The sequence below is a fragment of the Martes martes genome (assembly GCF_963455335.1).
Source record: "Martes martes genome assembly, chromosome: 4".
Lineage (NCBI taxonomy): Eukaryota > Metazoa > Chordata > Mammalia > Carnivora > Mustelidae > Martes > Martes martes.
The window spans coordinates 117,246,323-117,273,615 of record NC_137891.1 but is presented as its reverse complement, the minus strand read 5'-3'; the positions used below and the strand labels follow the sequence as shown (position 1 = coordinate 117,273,615).

The window sequence follows — 27,293 nt, the reverse complement described above, 5'->3', positions numbered from 1 at the left end:
TTTAACATACAATTAGAGATATCTGCCCCTCCTTATTTTTCTCTTTATAGAATTGTGTTGGCTATTTTTGCTTGTAGTTTTTTAATGTACACTGTAAAACAAATTTGTCTACTTTCAAAAAATGTACATGTACACTTGTACATGTACAAATCATATACATGTACATGTACATATACATATACACACATATCATATATGTCTTATAAGGATTGGTATATTTACTTTGATTCATTGTTATAAATTATTGTGTTTTTCAGTAACATTTAAAATATATCTTTAAATGAATTTTAGGGATGCCTGGGTGGGTCAGTCAGTTAAACATCTGCCTTCGGCTCAGGTCATGATCTCTGGGTCCTGGGATTGAGCCCTGCATGTAGCTCCCTGCTCAGCAGTGGGGTGGGGGGGTGTCTGCTTTTCCCTCTCCCTCTGCCCCTCACCCCTGCTAGTGCTCTCTCTCTCTCATGAATAAATAAATAAAATCTTAAAAAAATAGTTCATTCAATCAAAAATTGTCTTTTGTATGCCATGAGCTGATGTTTTTTATAATCATTTTCTTACGATTTATTTATGTATTTGACAGAGAAAGAGGGAGAGCACGCATGCAGGGGGGAGGGACAGAGGGAGAGAGAGAATGTCCAGCAGACTCCCTGCTAAGTGCAGAGCCCAACACAGGGCTCCATCTCACGACTGTGAGATCATGATCTGGGCTGACATAAAGAGTTGGATGCTTAAACAATTGAGCCACCAGGCACCCCATGTAATCACTTTTTTTTTTTTTAAGATTTTATTTATGTGACAGAGAGATTACAAGTAGGCAGAAAGGCAGGCAAAGAGAAGAGGGGGAAGCAGGCTCCCTGCTGAGCAGAGAGCCCGATGCGGGGCTGGATCCCAGGACCCTGAGATCATGACCCGAGCTGAAGGCAGAGGCTTAACCCACTGAGCCACCCAGGCGCCCCTCACTTTTTATTTTTAAGCATAAATAAAATTGTGTGAAAGTAAATGAAGTTGTGTGAAAATGTGAAAATAAAGTTGTGTGAAAGTGGCATAACACATGTATTTCAAAAATGAGCACAGTATTACATTATTAATGCAAAAGAAGCCTCATTTTATAATATCCTTAACAAGAAATCTAAGCCCATTTAATTTTTTTCACTGAGAACTGTCTTCCCTTCATGGAATAGCTTAAAAATTTCAGGTAGTGCAACAATTAATACTTTCCCAGCCACTTCAATTGCATTTGAAATCAATAGTGAATCATTTTTTTTTGCTGTCTCAATCTCTTTTTTTAGTCGATTTATCTCCTTATTCAACTCCTCAGATTTCTTTCCAAATCTTTCATTAAGCAATTCTTCTTGGACCTATAAAAGGAAAAGAGTCCACCTTTTAAGATCTCCAATTATCAAGACACAGTCAACAGTAAACATAGGTGTCTATTTTTCTACCACTTTAGATTGTTCTTTGGGTGATGTCCAATGTGTCCATACTTTTTGACCTGGATAATGAGAGTATCCATGGTTTGTAACTTCCTAAGATGTCCTCACAGCCCTCTCTCTGGGGTGGGTAGGTGTTGGGGCTAGATCAGATTTGAGAACTTTCTCCACTATGCACTTTAGCCCAAATGATGCTCTTTGGGTAGGAGTACAGTTTTAATTCTAGCTCATTCTCAGTTCCACTTGAGGATGCATGGCCACAACCGTCCAATAAAAAGTGGTAACTGCTGATTCTGTATAGAGCATTGCTTATCAAGCTCCAGGTTGGACCAAGGAAAGATGTTCCTCTATATTTTATAGTAATCCCAGGATATTCAGAAGATGGAGCAAGTTTTGGAACCTTTGGTGTCTTGCATTTGTCTGGAAACAAATGCAGCAAGTTTTAGAAATTTTAGTGTCTTGCACTTCATACCAGACCTAATAAGATACTTTCAAGACAAAATACATCTATTTCAGATCTCTCTAATGGTTCTCTATAGGACTAGAAGACAAAGACTCTACCCAACTGGGGTTCATGGGACCATTGCATGAATACCACAAATAGCAACCCACTTCCCCAAGGGATGTTATTTGTATACTCTGAAGTCTAGCACTGCAGAAAGAGCAGGAATAATATGGTTTTTAGGGTTACAACAGGATACAGATGGATTCAGGCACTTAGTAAATCATATGCCATTTGTATTTCCCTCTTGGATCATGATTTTGCTTAAAATTTTATCCTTCTCTTCCTGAGGAATGAGAATCAGCCTGAATCCAGGCCATACTTACCTGCAGATAATGCTTCAACATCCTTTCCAGCATTACCCGAAAGTTTTCTCTTTCCTTCTTTATCTTCTCTTCCAGCTGGCCCAGGTTTTCACTGAAGCTCCTCTCTTGAGCCTCCATTTTTTGCCGTTGCTCATCTTCTTTCTGTTTTAGCTGCTCCTGTTCTTTCTCAGCTGCCTCCTTTTTGGCTCTCTCCACTGACCCATGAAAGTTTTTAAAGGGAACAAAAGAACAGGTGAGACCTGATCTCCTAAGCTCAGAGACTAAACTGACTTTGCAATGGTGCCTGGGAAATTTGTAATTTCACCAAATGGCCACACTGCTGGCAGGTTTCTCAGTGTGAAGATATAGGCTCTGCCTGGCTGCTGATGTACAACTACCACTTGTCTTGTTATTTTCAGATTTGATTGAACAGAACATGTGTTCTGTGGCAGAAGAGGAAACTCTTTGTTGCAAGAAGGTCTTCTGGTCAGATCTGTCAGCAGTCCCTGCGGGAACCTACCCATTCCACCACAAGCCACACCCTCCCCTGTACCTGCTATGGCCATGGCTCCTCTATTAAGGGCTGTGTCTAACTGCATGATGGATTCCTCTATTGTTGCCTGTGACTGTAGGAAGTTCTGGAGGATCTCATTTGCCTGAGGAACCAACAAGGAGCAAATACACATCAGGCAACAAAGATCTAGTCTCTCGTTATGGAAATAATTGTTCAATAAAACTCCAAATATAACCCTGTAAATTGTGTATCCCTGAGTAATTCCCTTCCTTCTATGTCCACAGTATAAATTTCAAGTCTATTGATGATAATGGGAAAACTCCATCATAGTCTTCCTAGTTCTTGAGATCGCTTTCTCATTGATACTGTCCCCAACCCCACCATGGGTTATAGCCAATCACATTCATGATTCTACAAATACATTATACCTATTGTTTACTTGTTTTGGGATATTCTTTTCTTCTTCCTGGAAGCTATTCTAGCCTTTCTCAACAAAACATCTATAAATACTTCATCTTAAACTTCTAGAAACTACCTTCTGTATAATTTCCTAAACCGCAATCTGAGCTTTGAATGGCCACCAAGATACTGATTTGCCCTACTGGCTCCACCACTTACTGTTCGTATGACCTTAGGCGATTTATTAACTTCTTTTTGCATCACATTTATCAAATACATAATGTAGATAGTAGTATACTTAATTTATAATATTACCCTGAGGATTAAATTAATAATCCAACAAAAGCACCTAAGACCATGTGCAGTAAAGAAAGTTAGTCTCAATGTGTTAACCATTCTTATCATCATCACCATCATCATTAGTATCTTTGAATACCAGTATAACCTTTATCATACCCTATCCTCTTCACTATTTGCCTGTATCTCTGGTAAAATCCTCAGCATCTTGAGAGCAAGTTGTGTCTCTAATACTTGCATTCCCCAGGGACTTAGCCAAATATTAACACATATTTTCTAAATGAATCAAGTATTTTGTGTCACCTGAATTCATGATTGTAAATCCTTTCTTTGGGAGGAATTTAATTTCTGGTATCTACAGGAGTACCTAATTAATTGTAGATGTAAAATCTGAAAATTCGGACTTACTGCCTCACTCTGATTTTTTCCCAAAACTGGTGCTGGAGTCTTAGATATTCAGGAGAAACAACAAAGACCACTTAACTCCACTTTACTGTTCAACCTTTCCCCCTTTACTCCTTACCTTAACTCCTTTCCTGGGCACCAGTTTATAGTCAAGTTCAACCTTTCTCTTTGCTTTTAAGTAGAGATCATGTCCTCCATGAATAGAGAAAGTTTTTTCTGAAATGCTTTTCTTCAGAGGCTCTGAAAGCTGCTTCATTATAGCCTGGCAATATTTGAAAGATGCATCTTCATTCTGCTGCAAGAAATCTTCCTTCTTTTTCTCAATGGTGTCCTGCCAGGGAAATGTAGAGAAATCCAATAGAAAGAAGCCATTAGAAGGGAAAGTCCAATGTCATCCTCTTAGAAAAAGCATCCCAATCACCTAAGAGTAGACTGGAACATGGAGCAGACCAGGAGTCAAGAGACTTTTAGTCCTAGTTCTGACCAATTCTCTGTGTGACCTGTGGAAAGTCCCTTTACTTCCTTGGGTTGGAAGACATGAACTCCATGGTTCTTTCTGCTGTAGTATGATTAAAAGTGACCCAACCATTAACAGTCAGCAATACAAAGTTGCATTATGGCTAGAAGTAGAGTTTCCTCAGAGAATTTGTGTTGCTATGGATGAAAATGCACATTCAATACCCCTGCCCTCCCAACAACTCAATCATCTGGTAAAGACTAAAGTGTACTCTGAACAGAGTTTGGAACTCTTCATAAATTCTTCTAATAAGAATTTGAGTGTGTAAAGAAAAAGAAATAAACATTTCCTCTGCTCTTGAGAATTATAGTACAGCAGACTTTCTGGCATGTCTTCAATAGGAACAAAGAGGTTTTTTCACTCCTAGGCTGGTCATAAACTGAGACAAATTTCCACTGAAGGTGCCCATGCTAATTAGTTGTCCCCAAGAATTAAATTGTCCCCTACGATTTTCTTCTTCTGATGTATACTCCTTCCACTGTCCTGGATTCAGTGAATTTGATGAATTTTATTGCAGTAGTTAGGCTTCATTATATGGTACAAGTTGACTTTAAGAAATGGAGATAACTAGGGGCACCTGGGTGGCTCAGTCATTAAGCATCTGCCTTTGGCTCAGTTCATGATACCAGGGTCTTGGGGTCTTGGGATTGAGCCCTGAAATGGGCTCCCTGCTTGGCAGAAAGCCTGCTTCTCACTTTCCCACTCCTCCTGCATGTGTTCCCTCTCTCACTGTGTCTTTTTCTGTCAAATAAATTAAATCTTTAAAAAAATAAGAAATGGAGATAACTAGAGGATAGAGGTGGAGAAGTCTTAGGTAAGAACATGAGCTCTGAGAGTTATCTGCAGGAAATCAAAAAAGCTAAAACATGAAAAGAATTTGATGTGTCATTGTTGGCTTGAAGCAGAAAGGAGAACATGGAGGTATATAAAAAATGCTTCTGGGAGCTTGGAAGCACCCCCTGTCAGAAAGCCAACAAAAAAGGGAACATAAGTCCTACAATCAAAAGGAAGTTGATCCAGTCAATAACAGGAATGAATTTAGAGCCACTCCAGAGCCTGCTGCTGAGAGCTCATTTTGGCCAAAATCTTGTTTCCAGTCTGTGAGTGGACTGTGAGCAGTGTCTGAGCAGAGTATGGTGCCATCCTATGCCTCCTTCTGACCTACAGAATTGTGAGCCTATATAAATTAAGGGTAATTTTTCAAATGTGGCAATAGAAATTTAATAAAATGCCCATCTTTTAGTAAAAAGGTGAATAGTAACCTGGTAGAGCCCTGTCACTCACAAGAACCCAGGCTCTGTCGACCATGAGAGCTAGATGGGGCACAGAGTAGGAAAAAAGTGTACTCTAAGCATGAATCTGGGAGGGCAGGAATCAGGAAGGATAAATGCTAAGACACATTACCACCAGCTTTTTCTGGAATTCCCGCTTGTCATCCTTGAAGGAGTGCTCCATGAACACTGCAATGGCCTCCCTCTCACAGTCTGCATGTACATCCAGGAGCTCCTGGAGTGTGTCTGTGGGGAGCCTCACTCGCTGGGCCATCTGCTCGCTGTAGTGGTCAGCTGCCTTCTGCACGGCCACTGAGTTCTCACACTGAGCCAGTGTTGTCACCACGTTCTCCAAGCAAGGAACTGCTCCTTTCTTGATGGCATCCACATAGGCTTTCAACAGAGTCCCCAGCCCTATATAAGCCAGGGAATTTGAGCATAAATATCAAGGTCTCAATCAGTGGCTTATAGTTTTTATGGAACATCATTCTAAGATCACAAAAGAAACCCCACCTTATTTACAAGGAAATTTTATTTTCTCCTTTTGGGAATCTATTCCTTTCTAACAGGATTATTGTTTTCCTGTTTTTTCTTTTATTGTTTTCCATTTTGTCACAGCACAACTAAAATTACCAACTATACAATATGCACCTGTGTCACTGGAAAAATGGTTTCCCATTCATGAGAATGAAAAGGAATAGATTACATAGGTGAAGTAACAGACACAAACAAGACCAGCTGCATAATGTGTGTGCCCCGGTACAAAACAAAAATGTGAACTCCTAGTTGAACATGATCGAGAATTCAAAACAGGGATAGAGAATCTTAAAGCAGGTATGGGCCCATCTCCACACAGGATACTATAGGACTGCGTAAGTTACATGTCCACGAAGCCTGCCCTACACATAAGATGACACATAATTCTGTTTCTCAGTGGTCTTGCAGGAACTCATAGCTTGCTATTTATGACCTGACTCATAAATTTACAAAATAACCTGCTATCTCCTTCAAGAGAAGAAGTTATCCCATAGGATTTCTCAATATACAGATGTCCTCCCTTTAATGCCATCTTGTCTTCTTAGGATTAGTGGCTTAGGTTCCTGAGGTATATCAGGTCTCAGCAGACTCTCACATAGGGAGACTTTAATGAGTAAACACACATGGATTTCTTTTCAGGCCATGAACATCTGCTTCTCCGTACTTACACACAGATGTAAACAAAATTACTGACAAATCCAGGCTCTCATCAAAGCTCCACCACACACTGACACAGAGACATGCTTTGGGACAAAGGTGACTCACGGCTCCCAGTGACAGTGATTCCCTCTCTTAGGGTCTTGGTCTTTGTATGATTGAAAATATAGGTACAGAATTTCTTTGATTGCTCCTGGAAAGTACTGTCCAGCTTGTCTTCTGGCACCTCCTCAAGATGGAATAAGAGCTTTCTGTCATTTGTAGGCCGGTCAAAGATGAAGCACTTCCGTTTTGGAAAGAACTGCCTGATACACTCTCTGGGCATGTTGGAATTCTGGATTTTGGGATTTGTGCCTGAAAAAATGGAAAAAAAACTGATCATTGAAAGGTGGTCTCTAGGTAAGGGAGTCAGAACTTTCATTTCCAGGCATCTTTGCATTATGGCAGTTCCTGTGCCTGTGAATCTCCCTTAACCCAATCATTTCAAATCAATCTGGGCCATCACCACAGGCAAGGAAATTCCATTTCTACATGGAGCAGAGCCAAGAAAATAGGGGAGGAGAGGCATCAGTCCCAACTGAAGCAAGTTATGGTTGGTTTCCTTAGTACTGTTATGGAGTTTAGTGGTTGACATATTCATTAAATGTTTATCAAATGACTGAGAAACAAAAAAAAATGGTAAGAATTCCTTTTGTGATTTGACTGTCCCAATATTAGATATGAAATATGGGCCCAAAATAAAATAATGCCAAAAGAAGAGTAAGATATTGCTTGTTAAAATATCAGGTGGAGGACGAATAATATCAAGGTAAGAAAAAAAATGTCTAAAATTCAGAGTAAAAAAAAATCACACTAAATAAATATGTTTGGAGTTCTTTTAGCAGGAACATCTCTAAGGTAAGGTTAACTTAAAAGTAATTGGAAACCTTAACACTGTCTGTATCAAACCATATCTGACTTAGTGCTTCACAGAATGATTTGGGGGGTATGTCAGATGTTTAATAAATTTCTTTGAAACAATGAATACATGAATGATGAAACAGAAGTATGTACTACTTCCAAGTGCCATCAGTTATTCACCTTACTAAAATAAAATAAAAATAAACTTCTTGTAAAATTTACATGTAGTAAATTAATAATATTAAAGTGGTAACATAACATACAAGACTGTGAGAAAGAAGAAGGTGAAATCTTAAGGAAGATCAATGTGAATCTGAGTGTTACCAGAAGGACATTTTTCCTCCTGGATATTTACTATGTAAATATCCTTTCTCTGAAATTTGTAAGTATCTGGGCACTAGTAAAATATTCATAGAATATTTCATAGAAACATGAAATATATTTTTAAAATTAGGTCATTTAAATGTGGTATATAAATGCAAAAAAAATACTATTCAGTCTTAGAAAGGAAGATATTCTACACATGCCACAGCATGAATGAATCTTTAGGACATTATGGTTAGTGAAATAAGCCAGTCACAAAAAGACAAGTAGCGTATGACTCCATTTGTATGAGGTACCTATATGGAGACAGAGAACGGAATGGCAGTTGCCAAGGGCTGTGGGTGGGGGGTATTAAGGAGTTAGGTTTTTTTTCTGTAAGATTTTATTTATTTATTTGAGAGAGACAGTATGAGCCAAGGGTAGAGGTAGAGGGAGGAGCAGGCTCCCCATTGAGCAGGGAGCCCAATGTGGGACTTGATCCCAGGACCCTGGGATCATGACTTGAGCTGAAGGCAGATGCTTAATGACCAAACCACCCAAGCATCCCAGGGAGTTAGTTTTTAGTAGGTAAAGAATTTCAGATGGGGAAGATGAAAACTTCTGGCATGGGTGGGTGGTGATGATTCCACAGCAATGTGAATGTACTTACTGCCACAGAGCTATAAACCTAAAAAAACGGTTAAAATGGTAAATTTTATGTTTTGTCTATTTTTCCATAACAAAATTTAGGTCCTTTTATTTCTTGTGATTCTAGGTTTACCAGCTTCTCATCTGATGAGCTATTTCTGTCAGTATGGAACAGGAGGAGCACACAATAAGGAGCCCAAGTATGTGGGGCTTAGGAGGTTACAGCACTATAACCTAGAAAAATGTTTCACAATACCTATTTGGTCTAAAATCGTTTGATTCAACATTGGCCCTTAAATTTCCTCAATGAGATTGCTCCAGCGGCTGGAGTTTCACAAGTAATAATCTATGAAAAACAATCACCAAACGCCATTCAACAATCACCCCTCACTATTAAGACTGCATCTCAATCCGATGTTAAACAAAAATTGAATTCAAGTGCTGACTGACAGGGCTTAGTTGATCCCAACCCCCTGTTGAAACTTCCACCACCCAGACCATGCTCTGGAACCAGCTTCAAGGCATCCTCCAGGTACTCGTCTTCGGTGATTGGAGCTTCACCTATCTTCAACTCCAGGGTGAAATCCCGAACAGTCCATACAAAGTCTGGAAAGAAACTCACAAACTCAGTGGAGTCCTTCACTTCCTCAGAGGTTGAGAAGGATTTTGCCCTGATTAGCTGTGTTAGTTCAGTGACATAGCTGAGAATTTAGCTAAGGAAGGAGAAATTATCTATACCACAGTTTTCAGCTTGTATTTAAAAACAAATTTTATAAACATTAACTTATGTCTCATGTTCCCTTCTCCTCAACCATGACAGTTAAGTCACAGGAAAGATGACCGTCTCAGTTGCCATTCCTGTAAACTCAATGAAACTTGGTGGTTTGGTCCCTGGAAGGATACTGCAGCTGCTCCAGGGCCTGGTGGTTGATGGTGCCCATGCTGTTGTAGATCAAGGTGCTGCTCAGAAGCACAGTCAGGGCAAAGATCCATGAGTCATTCTTAGGGTCGACCTAGAAAGCACATTAAAGCAAAAGACTAGAGAGTCCACTCCTCATTTACTTGTTAGCATTTCCATTCCATATCACGGTGACTGGAACATAGTAGGTATGCACCAATAAACAGGAAATTATTCCCACAGCAAATCTGATGTGTCATGGTCAACATTAGAAACATAATGTTGTTCAGTTAAATTCAACAGTTATTGGTTGAGTTTCTTCTAAATGCCAGGCGGTGCATTTGATTAGGTGGATGCAAAGTTCCATATGCTAGTCCCTGCCCTCAAGAAGTTGACTTTCTGGGTTGGCTGACCAATAAGTAAACATACACCTGCAACCAAGTTAATGATCTCTGCCAGGAGTAGAGCCAAAAGCTAAAATATAAAAGAAACACGGGGTAAATCCAAACCCGGGGGGCGGGGGGGAAGTGTCCTGGGAATTCTGAGCAAGACATTACTTCTGACTGTGAAATTATGGCAGTAGGTTAAAAAAAAATAGCTGGGTTGGAGCACCTGGGTGGCTTGGTTGATTAAGCATCTGCCTTCATCTCAGGTCATGATCTCAGGGTGCTGGGATCAAGCCTTGTGTTGGGCTTCATACTTAGCAGAGAGTGTGTTTCTCCATCTCCCTCCATCCCTCCCCCTGCTCATGTTCTCTCTTTCTCTCAAATAAATAAATGAGATATTTTAAAAAATTTAAAAATAGCTGGGTTTTAAAGAAATGATGAAGTTGTGGACTTGGACTTGTGGAAATGAAAAGATCATGCAGGTAGAAAGACTAACACAAGTCAAGTCAGCATTAAAAAGCACAGTCATACAAAGATAAAATTATTCCCTTTGGCTGAAGCAATGTGTAAATGTGTGGGAGTAGACAACAAGGCTGGGAAGGAGACTCAGGACAGTATGTGAGCGGCACTGAAGGCCAGGAAAACAGAATTACACACTACCTAAATCATACCACATGTTCTAAATTTATCAAAATGTTCTGCTGCCATCAGTTATTAGTAATATAATATGTTTTGGTCCTTTAAACAAAAGAAATTACATAAAAAGAAAAAAGTTTGGGCCAAAATATGACATTTTTCATCATTAAAAGTCCCTCTTCATTTTTGGGGGGCAGAGGGAGGTGATAATTGGAGTAGATCTAATTCATCGGGAATTAACTTAGGGGCCGTGTAAAATAAGTAACAAGTAAGTAGGATTTCTTGTTGTTATTGTTGTTTAGTGTGAAAAGTTGCTGGTACATTCAAAGAAGGAAAAAACTTGTTAAAATTCAAACACGGTGAGATGAATTCATGAGGCCCAATACGTATTGTTTTACTTTCTCTTCTGTTTTTGTTTTATACTTTATTTTTTATTGAGCACTTTACAATTTCTGAAGTTTTAAAACATTAAAATTTTTTTAAATTCAGAATTTCTAAATTTCTCCTTTACTTATTCTGAGGAGGTGGGGAAGCAATATTGGAATCAAACAGTCTACTGCAGCAACAATGTAGACTCAGACTTCTATAAAATAAGGAGAAAGTACTGATTGTACTTAACACTGTAAAGACAACACACCTACAAGTATCCTGTTTGCACTGTTTTCTGCTTGTCAAGATCATGCTTTTTAGAAGTCGGTGAAGAATTAATCTTTAAAGTCCTGCAAGTTAGACTAAAATCATTATGAATGTTCTTGGAACAGCTGAAGATTTTCTGGGGTTTATTTAAATAGATTACTTTGTTTAAACCTTATTTTCAAGACTAATATATTCAAGGTCATGAATCTATAGCTTTTAACTGGTAGTCCCATTGACCTGATGAGTTACAATTTAGATATTTTACATGTTATTTCACCAGGAAAGCTTAAATCTAATCCTTACTTAAAACGAGGTTGGATCCATGACACTCTGTACTGATTGAACTAAGTACTTGATATCTCCCCAGCTGGCCTCTGGGTCTTTACTTTCTTCACTGCAGTGTCTCTAGTACTTAGCAGAGAGCCCTGGTTTTACTTCTTAAATTGTGTCATTAACCCGGGTGTTAAAAATAAGATGAATATCTTGCCTCCAAATACCAAAATATGTGTGCTCTCAAGGAAAAAAAGTTCAAGGTAAGAGAATCTAACCTCATTATTCATAATTTACACTTACTATTTGTGGAGATATGTCACAGAAGTTGAATTGAGGTGGTGAATTCATAGGCAAGAGCCAAGAAGGGTTCTCAACTCCCTGCCTTACCTTTTTCAAATCCCCCAGCCCCTCAGTGTCCAGAAGGATCAGGGTGTGGTTCTTCTTGGTGGAGTGGGGCACACACCACATCCAGATGCCCTTGGTTTCAGATCTCACTGTGGAGTTCAGTCGGAAACCTGCAAGGGAGGAGTCCACAACATACAGGGACAGTGGAGAATCCAGGTTGCCCAGGAGCTACAGTGGTGAAACTTGTAAGAAAGTAAGGGCCCAGCAGGGAGAAGAGTGTTTTCCATTTTGGTGACAATCTAATGTTAATTCAGATTAAGAACTTTCTAAAGAAATGCTTTGGGTTCCCTATTCAACTTGCACCTGTAGAGGTTCAAATAGGTCAGGTGAAAGATTAATATAAACTCTACCAACCTGTGTAGTTTTAGTTGACCCTTAAGAGGAAAGAAAAAGAATCCATCCACAAGTAGAATTAGAAAGGAGGCTGAAACAAGAACTCTGCATTTGTGGTTCACTCTTCATATAGCGTCTCCTTTTCCTTATCTGGGTTATTATTAAGAGAGAGCCTCTAAATGGAGAAGACACTGACATGGGAAGGATAGCACTGAGCTGTCACTTGAATCCAATTCTGTCCCAACAGTTGCCTAGTAGGAGAGCAGTGAGGACTGAATCTTGAAATGTAGGCATGTTATCCATAATGTGAGGTTCTGAATGCCTAGATAAGTAGACTGCATTTGTTAGATAAGAAAATCACTTAAGTTTTTGAGATGGATGGTAAGAAAACCAAAAGTATATTTAGAAAAATTGGTATGGTATTGGAATAGGGGAGTAATTCAGAATTGAGATTCTGAAGTAGTTAGAAGGCTTCCAGAAATTTAGAGCAGGGATGGACTCTCGTGACCATGCAGTCCACTGGGAAATTGCCTTGTTATTATTGATGTCATCTTGAGTGGAAAAGAAAAAGGAATTGTTGAAACTCCCTAGCTAATATTGAATCCCTCAAATAAAACTTATGAATTTATTTGGGTCAGACAAGGAAGTGTCCTTCTCTGATTGGTCAAGAATTTTCCTTAAAAGAAAAATAAAGACACGATATTTTGCTTAGAAACTAGTAGGAGTAAAATGGGAGAGAGAAGGAAGGAAAAACTATAGACTGAGAAAGAAGGGAGGAAGGGAGGAAGGAGGGAGGGTAATGGATGGGTATGTGGGATCCTGAGAATTTAGTGTACTGCGGTTCAACCTCTAGTGGTGTTGGGCCAGAGAGGAATTAATACATTTGAAAATAATAGCTGCATGTTCTAAAGAGACAGAGAGTCCTATAGGATAGTGGGGAAATTTTCCTAAAGCGCCAGTAAGAACCATAAGGAACAACTAAGTTAAACAACAAAAACAAAACTCCACATCAGGAAACAATAAGAACATTCACATTGTTCTGAACAACAGACTACGTTGACCCTAACTATAATATTTATTTTTATAAAGACTGTAACATTGAAGGGAAAACTCAATGTTTGTTAGTAAATAGCACAGTGTTGGACATTGTATAAGACCTAGAAGCCACCTTTAGACTTCTTGTGACTTCTGGGACACTTATCACTGATGATTCAAAATTGTACAGTTAATCAAGTCTTTAGGCATTGATTTTCAAGTAAAAAAAGTATGTTATCAATATCAGTATCTGAGCCAGCTAAGATAGTAAATGCTGTAGACTTCTCCTAAGTTGCTGTAACCACAAAGGAAAGGGCTGAGATTTTAGGTTTATTTATTTGAGAGAGAGAGAGAGAGAACGTATGTGAGCGCATGTGCCTCCACAGTAGGAGAGGGAGGGGCAGAGGGAGAGGGAGAGAATCTTAAGCAGCCTCCCTGCTGAGCACGGAAGGCTGAGATTTTAAATTGATTAGTGTTTTGGGAGAAGTAGCAGGCTGAGACAACATCAGGTAGCAGGAGATCAGCTAGATAGCTTATTAAACCATTGCAAACACCTACAAATCCAACAGGAGATCAAAGAGGAGAAGAACAGCAATTCTAGAAACAGAAAATTGACCACTTTCTGAAAGGTAGGACCAGCAGAGAATTGAATCCAAAGCGATGAAGATAGACCGAGGGGGGAGGGGCTGGCTCCCGGCAAGTGGTGGAACAACGGAGCACTAAATCAGGACTTTTAAAAGTCTGCACCACTAAGGGACATCACTCCAGAGGCTAAACTGGGGTGAAGTCCACGCGGGGTCAGCGTGGCCCCAGGTCCCTCAGGGTCACAGAAGGATCGGGGGTGTCTGAGTGTTGCAGAACTCGCAGGTATTAGAGCGGGGAAGCCAGCTACAGAGACAGAGCTGAGGAGTGAGCTCTCAGCTCGGGGTTACCTTGAACTGGTCACAGGCTGGGTGAGCTCGGAGCACAACTGGAGGTCAGGGAGACAAAAGTAATTGAGTGCTTTTCTCCAAGCGCATCCAGAGGCCAGGGAGATGGGAGTGATTGAGTGCTTTTCTCTGAGGGCACACTGAGGAGTGGGGCCCCGAGCTCTCGACTCCTCCAGGCCAGAGATTGGGAGGCCGCCATTTTCATTCCCATCCTCCGGAACTCTACGTTCAGGGAACAAAAGCTCCCGAAAGCAAACCTGAGCGGATTACTTAGCCCGGCCCCTGGTAAGGGTGGTGCAATTCCACCTCGGGCAAAGACACTTGAGAATCACTACAACAGGCCCCTCCCCCAGAATATCAACAAGAAATCCAGCCAAGACCAAGTTCACTTACCAAGGAGAACAGCAGAATTCCAGAGGAGGAGAAAGCAAAGCATGGAACTCATGGCTTTCTCCCCATGATTCCTTAGTCTTGCAGTTAATTTAATTTCTTTAAAATTCTTTTTCTTCTGCTAAATTTTTTTTAACTTTTACCCTTTCCTTTTTTAACGTTTTTAAACTAGTTTATCTTAACAATCATTTTCATAAAAAATAATAATCTTTTTTGAACCTTCATTATTATAGTCATATTTTATCCTTCATTGTATCTAACTTTATTTTTTGTATACACATAGGTTTTTTCTTCTAAAAAATTTGGGGTACAACTTCTTCTAATAGATCAAAATATACCCTAAATCTACTCCGGGCTTGTTCTAGTCTCCAGCCCAAGAAAATTCTCTCCACTTTCTTTTTATTTATTCTCCCAACCAACTTACTTTATCAACTCCTTTTTTAGAAATTAAAAAAAATTTTTTTCATCTTTATAGGCATATTCCATCCCTTCATTGTGTGTACCCTTAAATATGTTTTTCATTCATTAAAATTTTGGGAGGTAGTTTCTTCTAAGAGACCAAAATACTCCCAAAATTAAGTGGGTGACCTGTTCAAGTCACCAGTCTAATATATATATATATATTTTTTTCTTTTTTATATTTTTTCTTTATTTGTTTTCTTTTTTTAGTTTTTTTTTTTCTCAACTTCTTTTTATCCCCTTTCTCCCCCCAATGATTTGGGGTCTCTTCTGATTTGGTTAAAGCACATTTTCCTGGGGTCTTTGCCACCATTTTAGTATTTTATTTGCTCCTTCATATATTCTTATCTGGACAAAATGACAAGGTGGAAAAACTCACCACAAAAAAAAAAAAAAAAAAACAACAACAAGAGGCAGTACCAAAGGCTAGGGACCTAATCAATACGACATTGGTAATATGTCAGATCTAGAGTTCAGAATGATGATTCTCAAGGTTCTAGCCGGACTTGAAAAAGGCATGGAAAATATTAGAGAAACCTCTCTGGAGATATAAAAGCCCTTTCTGGGGAAACAAAAGAACTAAAATCTAACCAAGTTGAAATAAAGAAAGCTATTAATGAGGTGCAATAAAAAATGGAGGCTCTTACTGCTAGGATAAATGAGGAAGAAGAAGGAATTAGTGTTATAGAAGACCAAATGACAGAGAATAAAGAAGCTGAGCAAAAGAGAGACAAACAGCTACTGGACCACGAGGGGAGAATTCAACAGATAAGTGACATGATAAGATGAAACAACATTAGAATAATTGGGATTCCAGAAGAAGAAGAAAGAGAGAGGGGAGTAGAAGGTATATTGGAGAGAATTATTGTAGAGAATTTCCCTAATATGGCAAAGGGAACAAGCATCAAAATCCAGGAGGTGCAGAGAACCCCCCTCAAAATCAACAAGAATATGTCCACACCATGTCACCTAATAGTAAAATTTACAAGTCTTAGCGACAAAGAGAAAATCCTGAAAGCAGCCCGGGAAAAGAAGTCTGTAACATACAATGGTAAAAATATTAGATTGGCAGCAGACTTATCCACAGAGACCTGGCAGGCCAGAAAGAACTGGCATGATATATTCAGAGCACTAAACGAGAAAAACATGCAGCCAAGAATACTATATCCAGCTAGGCTATCATTGAAAATAGAAGGAGAAATAAAAAGCCTTCAGGACAAACAAAAACTGAAAGAATTTGCAAACACCAAACCAGCTCTACAGGAAATATTGAATGGGGTCCTCCAAGCAAAGAGAGAGCCTAAAAGTAGTAGATCAGAAAGGAACAGAGACAATATACAGTAACAGTCACCTTACAGGCAATACGATGGCACTAAATTCATATCTCTCAATAGTTACCCTGAATGTTAATGGACTAAATGCCCCAATCAAAAGACACAGAGTATCAGAATGGATAAAAAAAAACAAAACCCATCAATATGCTGCCCACAAGAAATTCATTTTAGACCCGAAGACACCTCCAGATTTAAAGTGAGGGGGTGGAAAACAATGTACCATGCTAATGGACATCAGAAGAAAGCTGGGGTGGCAATCCTTATATCAGATCAATTGGATTTTAAGCCAAAGACTATAATAAGAGATGAGGAACGACACTATATCATACTCAAAGGGTCTGTCCAACAAGAAGATCTAACAACTTTAAATATCTATGCCCCTAACATGGGAGCAGCCAACCATATAAACCAATTAATAACAAAATCAAAGAAACACATCAACAATAATACAATAATAGTAGGGGTCTTCAACACTCCCCTCACTGAAATGGACAGATCATCCAAGAAAAGATCAACAAGGAAATAAAGGCTTTAAATGACACACTGGACCAGATGGACATCACAGATATTTTCAGAACATGCCATCCCAAAGCAACAGAATACACATTCTTCTCTAGTGCACATGGAACATTCTCCAGAATACATCACATGCTGGATCATAAATCAGGTCTCAACTGGTATCAAAAGATTGGGATCATTCCCTGCATATTTTCAGACCACAATGCTCTGAAGCTAGAACTCCATCACAAGAGGAAATTGGGAAAGAACCCAAATACATGGAGACTAAACAGCATCCTTCTAAAGAATGAATGGGTCAACCAGGAAATTAAAGAAGAATTGAAAAAATTCATGGAAACAAATGATAATGAAAATGCAATGGTTCAAAATCTGTAGGACACAGCAAAGGCAGTCCTGAGAGGAAAATATATAGTGGTACAAGCCTTTCTCAAGAAACAAGAAAGGTCTCAAATGCACAACCTAACCCTACACCTAAAGGACCTGGAGAAAGAACAACAAAGAAAGCCTAAACCCAGCAGGAGAAGAGAAATAATAAAGACCAGAGCAGAAATCAATGAAATAGAACCCCCCCCCCCCAAAAATAGAACAAATCAATGAAACTAGGAGCTTGTTCTTTGAAAGAATTAATAAGATTGACAAACCCCTGGCCAGACTTATCAAAAAGAAAAGAGAAAGGACCCAAATAAATAAAATCATGAATGAAAGAAGAGAGATCACAACCAACACCAAAGAAATACAATTATAAGAACATACTATGAGCAACTCTAAGCCAACAAATTTGACAATCTGAGAGAAATGGATGCATTCCTAGAGACATCTAAACTACCACAACTGAACCAGGAAGAAATAGAAAACCTGAACAGACCCATAACCAATAAGGAGATTGAAACAGTCATCAAAAATCTCCAAACAAACAAGAGCCCAGGGCCAGGCAGCTTCCCAGGGGAATTCTACCAAACCTTTAAAGAAGAATTAATACCTATTCTCCTGAAACTGTTCCAAAAAATAGAAATGGAAGGAAAACTTCCAAACTCATTTTGTGAGGCCAGCATCACCTTGATCCCAAAACCAGACAAGGATCACATCAAAAAAGAGAATGACAGACCAATATCCTTGATGAACACAGATGTGAAAATTCTCACCAAGATACTAGCCACTAGCATCCAACAGTACATTAAAAGGATTATTCACCACGACCTAGTGGGATTTATTCCTGGGCTGCAAGGTTGGCTCAACATCTGCAACTCAATCAATGGGATACAATACATTAATAAAAGAAAGAACAAGAACCATAGGATACTCTCAATAGATGCTGAAAAAGCATTTGACAAAGTACAGCATCCCTTCCTGATCAAAACTCTTCAAAGTGTAGAGATAGAGGGCACATACCTCAATATTACCAAAGCCATCTATGAAAAACCCACCGCAAATATCATTCTCAATGGAGAAAAACTGAAAGCTTTTCTGCTAAGTACAGGAACATGGCAGGGATGTCCATTATCACCACTGCTATTCAACATAGTACTAGAAGACCTAGCCTCAGCAATCAGACAACAAAAAGAAATTAAAGGCATCCAAATTGGCAAAGAAGAAGTCAAACTATCACTCTTTGCGGATGATATGATACTATATGTGGAAAACCCAAAAGACTCCACTCCAAAACTGCTAGAACTTGTACAGGAATTCAGTAAAGTGTCAGGATATATCAATGCACAGAAATCAGTTGCATTTCTCTACACCAAAAACAAGATGGAAGAAAGAGAAATTAACGAGTCAATCCCATTTACAATTGCACCCAAAACCATTAGATACCTAGGAATAAACCTAACCAAAGAGGCAAAGAATCTATACTCAGAAAGCTATAAAGTACTCATGAAAGAAATTGAGGAAGACACAAAAAAGTGGAAAAATGTTCCATGCTCCTGGATTGGAAGAACAAATATTGTGAAAATGTCTATGCTACCTAAAGCAATCTACACATTTAATGCAATCCCTATCAAAATCCCATCCATTTTTTTCAAAGAAATGGAACAAATAATCCTAAAATTTATATGGAACCAGAAAAGACCTCAAATAGCCAAAGGAATATGGGAAAAGAAAGCCAAATTTGGTGGCATCACAATTCCGGACTTCAAGCTCTATTACAAACCTGTCATCATCAAGACAGTATGGTACTGGCACAAAAACAGACACATAGATCAATGGAACAGAATAGACCCTCAGCTCTATGGTCAACTAATCTTCGACAAAGCAGGAAAGAATGTCCAATGGAAAAAAGACAGCCTCTTTAATAAATGGTCTTGGGAAAATTGGACAGGCACATGCAGAAAAATGAAAGTGGACCATTTCCTTACACCACACATGAAATTAGACTCAAAATGGATAAAGGACCTTAATGTGAGAAAGGAATCCATCAAAATCCTTGAGGAGAACACAGGCAGCAACCTCTTTGACCTCAGCCACAGCAACTTCTTCCTAGGAACATCGCCAAAGGCAAAGGAAGCAAGGGCAAAAATGAACTATTGGGATTTCATCAAGATCAAAAGCTTTTGCACAGCAAAGGAAAAAGTTAACAAAACCAAAAGGCAACTGACAGAATGGGAGAAAATATTTGCAAACAACATATCAGATAAAGGGCTAGTACCCAAAATCTATAAAGAGTTTAGCAAACTCAACACCCAAAGAACAAATAATCCAATCCAGAAATGGGCAGAGGCCATGAAGAGACATTTCTGCAAAGAAGACATCCAGATGGTCAACAGACACATGAAAAAATGCTCCACGTCACTCGGCATCAGGGAAATACAAATCAAAACCACAATGAGATACCACCTCACAGCAGTCAGAATGGCTAAAATTAACAACTCAGGAAATGACAGATGCTGCAAAGATGGGGAGAAAGGGTACCCTCCTACACTGTTGGTGGGAATGCAAGCTGATGCAGCCACTCTGGAAAACAGCATGGAGGTTCCTCAAAAAGTTGAAAATAGAGCTACCCTATGACCCAGCAATTGCACTACTGGGTATTTACCCTAAAGATACAAATGTAGTGATCCAAGGGGGCACATGCACCCGAATGTTTATAGCAGCAATGTCCACAATAGCCAAACTATGGAAAGAACCTTGATGTCCATCAACAGATAAATGGATAAAGCAGATGTGGTATATATATACAATGGAATACTATGCAGCCATCAAAATAAATGAAATTTTGCCATTTGCAATGACGTGGATGGAATTAGAGGGTATCATGCTTAGCGAAATAAGTCAATCAGCAAAAGACAACTATCATATGATCTCCCTGATATGAGGAAGTGGAGAGGCAATGTGAGGGGTTTGGGGGGTAGGAAAAGAATAAATGAAACAAGATGGGATTGGGAGGGAGACAAATCATAAATGACTCTTAATCTCACAAAACAAACTGAGGGTTGCTGTGGGGAGGGGGGTCTGGAGAAGGGGGTGGGGTTATGGACATTGGGGAGGGTATGTGCTATGGTGAGTGCTGTGAAGTGTGTAAACCTGGCGATTCACAGACCTGTACCCCTGGGGATAAAAATACATTATATGTTTATAAAAAAATTAAACAAACAAAGAAACAAAACTTAAATAAATTTAATAAATAAATAAATTGTTTAGGTTTTTTTCCCTCACATTTTACATGATTAATTACAGATGATTATTTAAAAAAAAAAAAAGAATACTTTGGGCCACCTGGGTGGCCTCATTGGTTAAACACCTGACCCTTGATTTTGGCTCAGGTTGTGATCTCATAGTCATGGGATAGAGCCCTATGTCAGTTTCCACATTCAGGACAGAGTCATTTTGAGATTCTCTCCCTCTCCCTCTGCCCCTCCTACTCTCTCTCTTTAAAATAAATAAATCTTAGGGCACCTGGGTGGCTCAGTCATTAAGCATTTGCCTTCAGCTCAGGTCATGATCCTGGAGTCCTGGGATCGAGCCCCACATCAGGCTCCCTGCTTGGTAGGGAGCCTGCTTCTCTCTCTCCCACTCCCCCTGCTTGTGTTCCCTCTCTTGCTGTGTCTCTCTCTGTCAAATAAATAAAATCTTAAAAAGAAAATTAATTAAATTAAATAAGTAAATCTTTAGAAAAAAGAATATTGTGGATTCAATAAAAATTTTAGATTTTATGAAGTTGGGGGGAGGAAATAAAGGAGAAATAAAATATTTGCCCTGAAAAAATAGGAAATACAAACAGCAAATAAGTGTGAGAATGTTCTCAGATTGACTTATAATGAGATATATGCCATATGACTATACAGTTACCAGAGGGTGATAAGGGTGTGAAAAAATCTCCATGACTGCTAGTAATCATGTAAATTGTACTTAAAGTTTGAAAAACTGTTTGATATTATCTGGAAAGGCTGAAAACAAATATACTCCGTGATCTTGCAAGTTCATTTCTGTGTATAATCAACAGGGGAAGGTTGAGTACCAGAATATAAGCACAAAAACATTTATGATAGCTGAATTCAAAAAGAATAAAATCTGGGACTAATATCAACATCCATTAATAATAAATGGGGAAAAATTGTGATATCTTCATATGATTACACAGTATAAAGCAGTTAACATAAATAAATTGCATATACATATAAAAAAGCGGATGATTTTTATAAACTTGATGAGAAAATCGATATGCAAAAGAATGCATGCAGTATAATTCTAATTATATAAACTTTAAAAGCAGATCAAATTAAACTTTTTTGAATTACATAGACAGTGAACCATTTTAAATAAGTGCCATGAAAATGAAAAACATTAGTGAACACAGATGGGAATGTGAAAAGTGGTTTGGGCTTTCAATCTTGGTAATGTTAAACTTCTTGACCTGAGCAGTGATTATGCAGGTGATCACTTTTCATTTAATAAATTTATAGTACATGACTGTTTTATACACTTTTCTGTGCGAGATATAGTTCACTCATTAGAAAATACTGAATACAGAAAGAAAGGGAGTGTAATTTATCAAAATTTATTATGAACAAAAAAATGAATCTTCGCTCCCTTGAGATTTGGGAATAACAGGCTTTTCCCTCCCTCCTTTCTCTTCCTTCCTTTTTCCTTTCCTCTATTTTTTTTGAATACGACACAATAAAATAAAATTTTATGCTGCTGGGAATGATCGTGTAGATTGGGCAAAAGTGACGCAAAAGAAAGGAAGGGAAGGGATCACAGCAGAAGCTAAGCTGATGAGAGTGGATGGGATCCAGAGGACAAGTAGAGGGATCTATTGATAGGGTTGGGAGACTCTTCTTTCTTACTAGATAAAAGAATGAGATTTTGTAGAAAGGTTGGGTTGAAGTTGTAGATTTGGTGGTGAGAATTAGAATTTTTCTTCAGTGGGAGGAGTTAGGCTCCTCCCTAAGATGACACTAGAAGAACCATGACCAGCCTGCACTATCAATGATTCCAAGCAAATGGCCCCGGTCCCAGGACAACACTCACCATGGTTCTGTCCCGCCAGGCGGTTCATCAAGTAGGATTTTCCTGTCCGAGACAGCCCTGCAATGGCCACCACCACCACAGGCTGAGATATATTGTTAAGAATCTCTAGTGCTTCTGGATTCACTGTCAGCTGCTCTTTCTGGTTTTCTACCAGGCAGAGGGGGGCCGTCATGGTGGGTCCAGATGCCATGGTGACCTGTAATCCAGAAGAGCTGCTCAATATAATGCAAGAGTCCAAAGTCCCCTCTGATGGTCATACAAACTATACACCTATCAGCTTTCTGTTTATGGAATACAGACACCATTTCTAAGGGTAAATTATGCACCCTAGTTAGTGTGTCAAAGCTTGAGACAGAAGCCTTTCATCTCTTATCTTATTGATCTTAAAATGAATCTTAAAATAACCATATCCAAGAGATGTATAAAATGAATACAACAAAGAAAGCAAAGGATGGGGATGGAGACCCGAGAAAACCAATATGCTGGGGGTAAGGCAGAATGAAACATAAAGATAGATGAGAAGAGTAGTCAGAAGAGTTTCTAAGAGTTCCAGGATAATATGGTGGCTCATCAGTGCTGCAAATATTTATTGAGTGCAGCTGTGCTGTACTGTTGTAGGTGCTCAGTATCCAGAAGTGAACAAGTGGCTGAAACTCTTGCCTCGTGGAGTTCTAGACTAGTAGGGGCAGTCAGGTAATCAAAAAAACCAATGAGCGAAGATATGTGTTAGATGATATTGAGTGGTCTGGAGAAAAGTAAGCAGGGAATGAAATACACAGCAATGGATAGGGGTTGTTGGGGGTGGAATTATATACAGAATATTCCAAGAAAGAGACAAAATAAAGGTAATCAGTGTCCGTGATGAGGACAGATTTCATGAAAGGGCAGTAACACAAAGCAGATTGGTTGGGGGAGTGAGCGTAAAAGAAGGGAGAAGAAATAATAATGCAGCTTGTCTCAACATTCAAGATCTTTATACATTGTGCTTAAAGAAATATATGGGTCCAGGATTCATTCATGTAACTGGAAAATATTTCCCATTTATAAGTTTACAACAAAGAGAGCCAGTTGTAAGGGTGTTTAAGGATCTTCCCGGATCTGACAGAGCCCCATGTCTGAGCTAGATTCTGCCTTGGTTGTTTTATCTAAATGAATGGAACATTCCATCATACCAAAAGATAGAGACCTGCCAAAGAATATTTGCTGTGCCTTTAGTCTAAGATAATGCTTAGTAACATTCACGTGTCCCCACACTGCTTCCAGCCCTCTGCCTAAGGTGGGGTTACTTGAATAGTCATTCAAGCAGTATGGGACCCAAAGTGGTAGGAGCTCTCATGTACAAAGGTACCCCTCTGAGGGCATTCCCACAAGTAAATCAATGCTCATTGGGCACAATTAAGCACCTCCTTCAAGAAAGACAACTGAACTCACTGCTCTAGATAATATAATCCTGTATATTTGGGGACAGTTGTGATACACAATTACAATTTTCTTAGCTGGTTTGAGACATTAATTGAAATATCAGTCTGTAATCAAGCATGATTTCTGGATAAAGAATGCCTCATTACATAACTTTTCAATATTATATTTGCTTTTCACATTTTGTGGGAATATAAAATATTGTCCATTTGTTTCTTCTGAGAAACAAAGATGATTAACTACATGGCAAATATGCATGCACTTTTAGGCACACAAAAGGGATTTGTCAAAGGTGTTAGTAATAGACAGGGAAATGTAGAGCACAGTTAAATTAGAGCAAGAGCAAGGAGATAAGATTGAGAGAGACAGAGAAAGATTGAAGATCCTGGAGAGACAGGGATGACTGACAAAGAGAGACAGCATCATACTCTGTGTTTGGAGCCCAACTGCCAGGGCACAAGTACTGGATCCATCTTTACAAGCTGTGGGACTGCTGGAGAGATATCTCTCCGGGCCTCCGTTTTTTTCATCTGTGAAATGGGAATTCTTATAGTAACTAAATTGTAGGGCCAGTAGAATAAAAACATCCCAGAATACATACATACAGAACATTTAAAATTATATTTGATACCTAATAAATGTTATGCAAGTATTTCTTAAAAATAAGTATCTAAGGAGCACCTGGGTGGCTCAGTGGGTTAAGCGTCTGCCTTTGGCTCAGTTCATGATCTCAGGGTGAAATTCCAGAAGGCAAAAAATTGGTTTGGGAAAAATGGTGACAACTCTTTCCCACGAATAAAAGCTGGTGACAAGGAGACAATGATTACTGCAGCAAATTGTCCCAAGAGAAGCCAGAGTTGGCAGAAGCTGAACCAGCATGAACCACTGACTAGAAGGGTATTACGGTGTCGGGCAGGGGCAAAAGAGAGACATGACCAGATGTTAGCACTGATTTGGGAGGGAAAATATTGTGGTTCACCACTTAAGAGTTCTAATCATCTACTGCCTGGGAGACCTTGAAAAAGGAACCTACCGCTGTAAATCTTGACTTTCTTATCAGTGTTACGGGTTAAAAAAAAAAAAAGTAATTCCTGCTTAATCCATTACCGTACAGGACAATAACAAAAACTCCCCAATACATTAAATTTTCCACAGTTAATGTACTGTTTCTACAATGAACCTGTTAAACCATGGAGTATTGAAGCAACAAGTTCTGTAAATGGGGAATACCAAGAAATAATACGGAAACTAAAATAGTTTTTCTTAAAAAAAATCAATCTGATTCTTAACAGACTTCTGTGCAATTTCTCTTCTTTTCTATGGATGGTTGGAAGAGATTAGAAGTAAAACATGAGTTTTGTAATACTGTGTCAGGAGGAAATGTAGAGTTCTCATAATTAATATTTTGAAAAGTTTTGGGGAAGAGATGATATTATAAAATGATTTCAAATTTTTTTCATGCAAAGCAAGAACCTTTATCTCCAAAATAAACAAGTAGAATGAGACAGTTCTATTCTATACAGATAAATGATCATTGGTTTCCTAAGGTACTGTCTGTACGAATTATCTGGAGTGATGGTTAAATGCTCAAAACCTGTATTTTTAATAAATACTGCCAGTTATTATTTGTGGGGATTGTGCATTTGGAAACAGTGCCTGATGAACAAACCATATAGTTTCGTCACACAGTTATTTTTAACAGTTGATTAACAATGGATTAGGAAGAATGCCAATGAATTATTCCATGTAATATAGATTTGTAGTATTTTCAGAATATTGGACGTTATTAATTAAAGAACAATCGACAATCCAAATTTTAGATTCCAATTGTCTCTAAGGTAAGGATCATCTTTTTGTTTTTCCAAAGCTCAGCAGGGCGCAGGCAGGACCTGTTTGCGGGGGAAGGGCGTTGGGAAGTGGAAGGAGCAACCCTACCCTACGCAGGGCCTCTGCGACATGACCGGGGCTCTGGGGTTTGGTCCTTCATTCTGAGAAGGGGCTTCATCCCCCTTTCTGTGGGTGCGGTGGGATGCACTCCTTCCGTGCCGGGTTTTTTATGCACACCTGGGGGGACGCCAGAGGAGGAGCCGCGCATTCGGGGACACGGTGCGCGCGCGCCGTGGCTTTGCCGCCAAAGCAAAGCGCCCCAAAGGGCACACACCATCTAGCACCCTCCCGGTTCTTTTGCTGTCTTTGCGACTTGCCAGCGTGGAGTCTGCGTTTGGGAATTTGTTGTTGTTGTTAGTTAGCGGCTATATGCACGGAAGACCAAGTTTAGCAGCGAACTTACCTAGGGCGGGCGCTGCAGTCAGGGGACACGTTCTCAGCTGCCCTCGCCTATCCTTTCGCGCTCCCGCGTCTGGCTTCTACGGAGAGGGTCTGTTCTCTTTAGAACTTAAAGCAAACCGGATATTACAGCCATGCTTTTCATGAAGGTTCGGGATGGAGACCGAAATCGAAAGGAGAGGCATTATTCCTGCTCCATCTATGTGGATTTTCACGTCTACCCGTCAGGATACCTGACTGTGTGAATGAGGCGAAGTAGAACATCTTTGGTTCTCCCGCACCCCTTCCTCCTGCACAGCTGGCTTGGGTTTCCTTGGCACCCCCAATAAATACGAAGCAGTGGGAGTGAATGTGAGCAAAGTAGGTTGAGAATATTTGAACAGCCTTTTCTCTGGGGTACTTTGTCAGGGAGAGGTTTTTGTTAGTCTGTTTTAAGTTTTTACTTGGTTATGTGTTCTCTCACTGCCTTTTTTTTTTAATTTGTTAAAAAAAAAGCCCTTCTTGGTATTACATAAGCATTTTAAAAATAACAATAAAATGCATATGTATACATATAAAATTAGGGGATATGTATATATAATTTTGAAATTATTATTTTATAGTTCAGAAATAATCACTATTATTTTAAATCACAGTTTATCCATTTTTTCCCCCCCTAGGGTGGATGCAGATTTTGGGAAACTGAAGCTTATACATTTTGAGGGTTCACTCAAATACAAAGAAAATTTCACAAGTAGATATTTATTTAAAATAAGCAAAGAAATAGGAACAAAAAAATGTAAAAACCTAACATGCTACAAAAATGTTTTTCTATTTTTTTTCTTCTATTATGGTACTCTCTTTCGTATCTGAACTTTAGTATGAGCAATAATTCTGGAAAAATGACAAAAATATGAATTTAAGGCATTCCATGGTATTGAGCTACAGAACTGGACTATGTAATCAATTACTCTTTTACTACAATGTGTTGCCTTCTGGATGGATAGATAGGAGCTGTGCCATGGAATTTCTGCGGCCTTTGGCTCACTGTCTGCTTTCCTCTGCCGAAAATGTTCTGAGTGAACTGAAAAGACAGTGAGAATATTAATTACATTTTTGTTAATATGTTTGTGTGAAATTGGCTCTTTGAAAATAACATGGTAAAAGCTAAGTACTAAGAGATATTTGAGATTCATTGTTTATAATACTATCAAAAACAATTCCT

At 39.0% G+C, this 27,293-nt stretch overlaps 1 protein-coding gene across 2 annotated transcripts; it reads right to left on the bottom strand.

Moving 5' to 3' along the window:
- Window positions 1–382: 382 nt before the first annotated feature.
- LOC308341178 (guanylate-binding protein 7-like) lies at window positions 383–26,389 on the bottom strand. 2 transcript variants are annotated; one of them, XM_080800915.1, is made up of 11 exons: window positions 26,094–26,389; window positions 22,385–22,580; window positions 11,902–12,029; window positions 9,589–9,698; window positions 9,184–9,386; window positions 6,943–7,188; window positions 5,774–6,054; window positions 3,971–4,183; window positions 2,791–2,893; window positions 2,259–2,452; window positions 383–1,358 (listed from the first exon to the last, which is right to left on the bottom strand). In XM_080800915.1, the coding sequence occupies exons 2-11, from the start codon at window positions 22,572–22,574 to the stop codon at window positions 1,140–1,142; spliced, it is 1,887 nt and encodes a 628-aa protein (XP_080657041.1). In that variant the 5' UTR covers window positions 22,575–22,580; window positions 26,094–26,389; the 3' UTR covers window positions 383–1,139. The 2 variants fall into 2 exon arrangements, with proteins under 2 accessions (XP_080657041.1, XP_080657042.1); XM_080800916.1 differs by having other exon boundaries at window positions 9,247–9,386.
- Window positions 26,390–27,293: the final 904 nt, after the last annotated feature.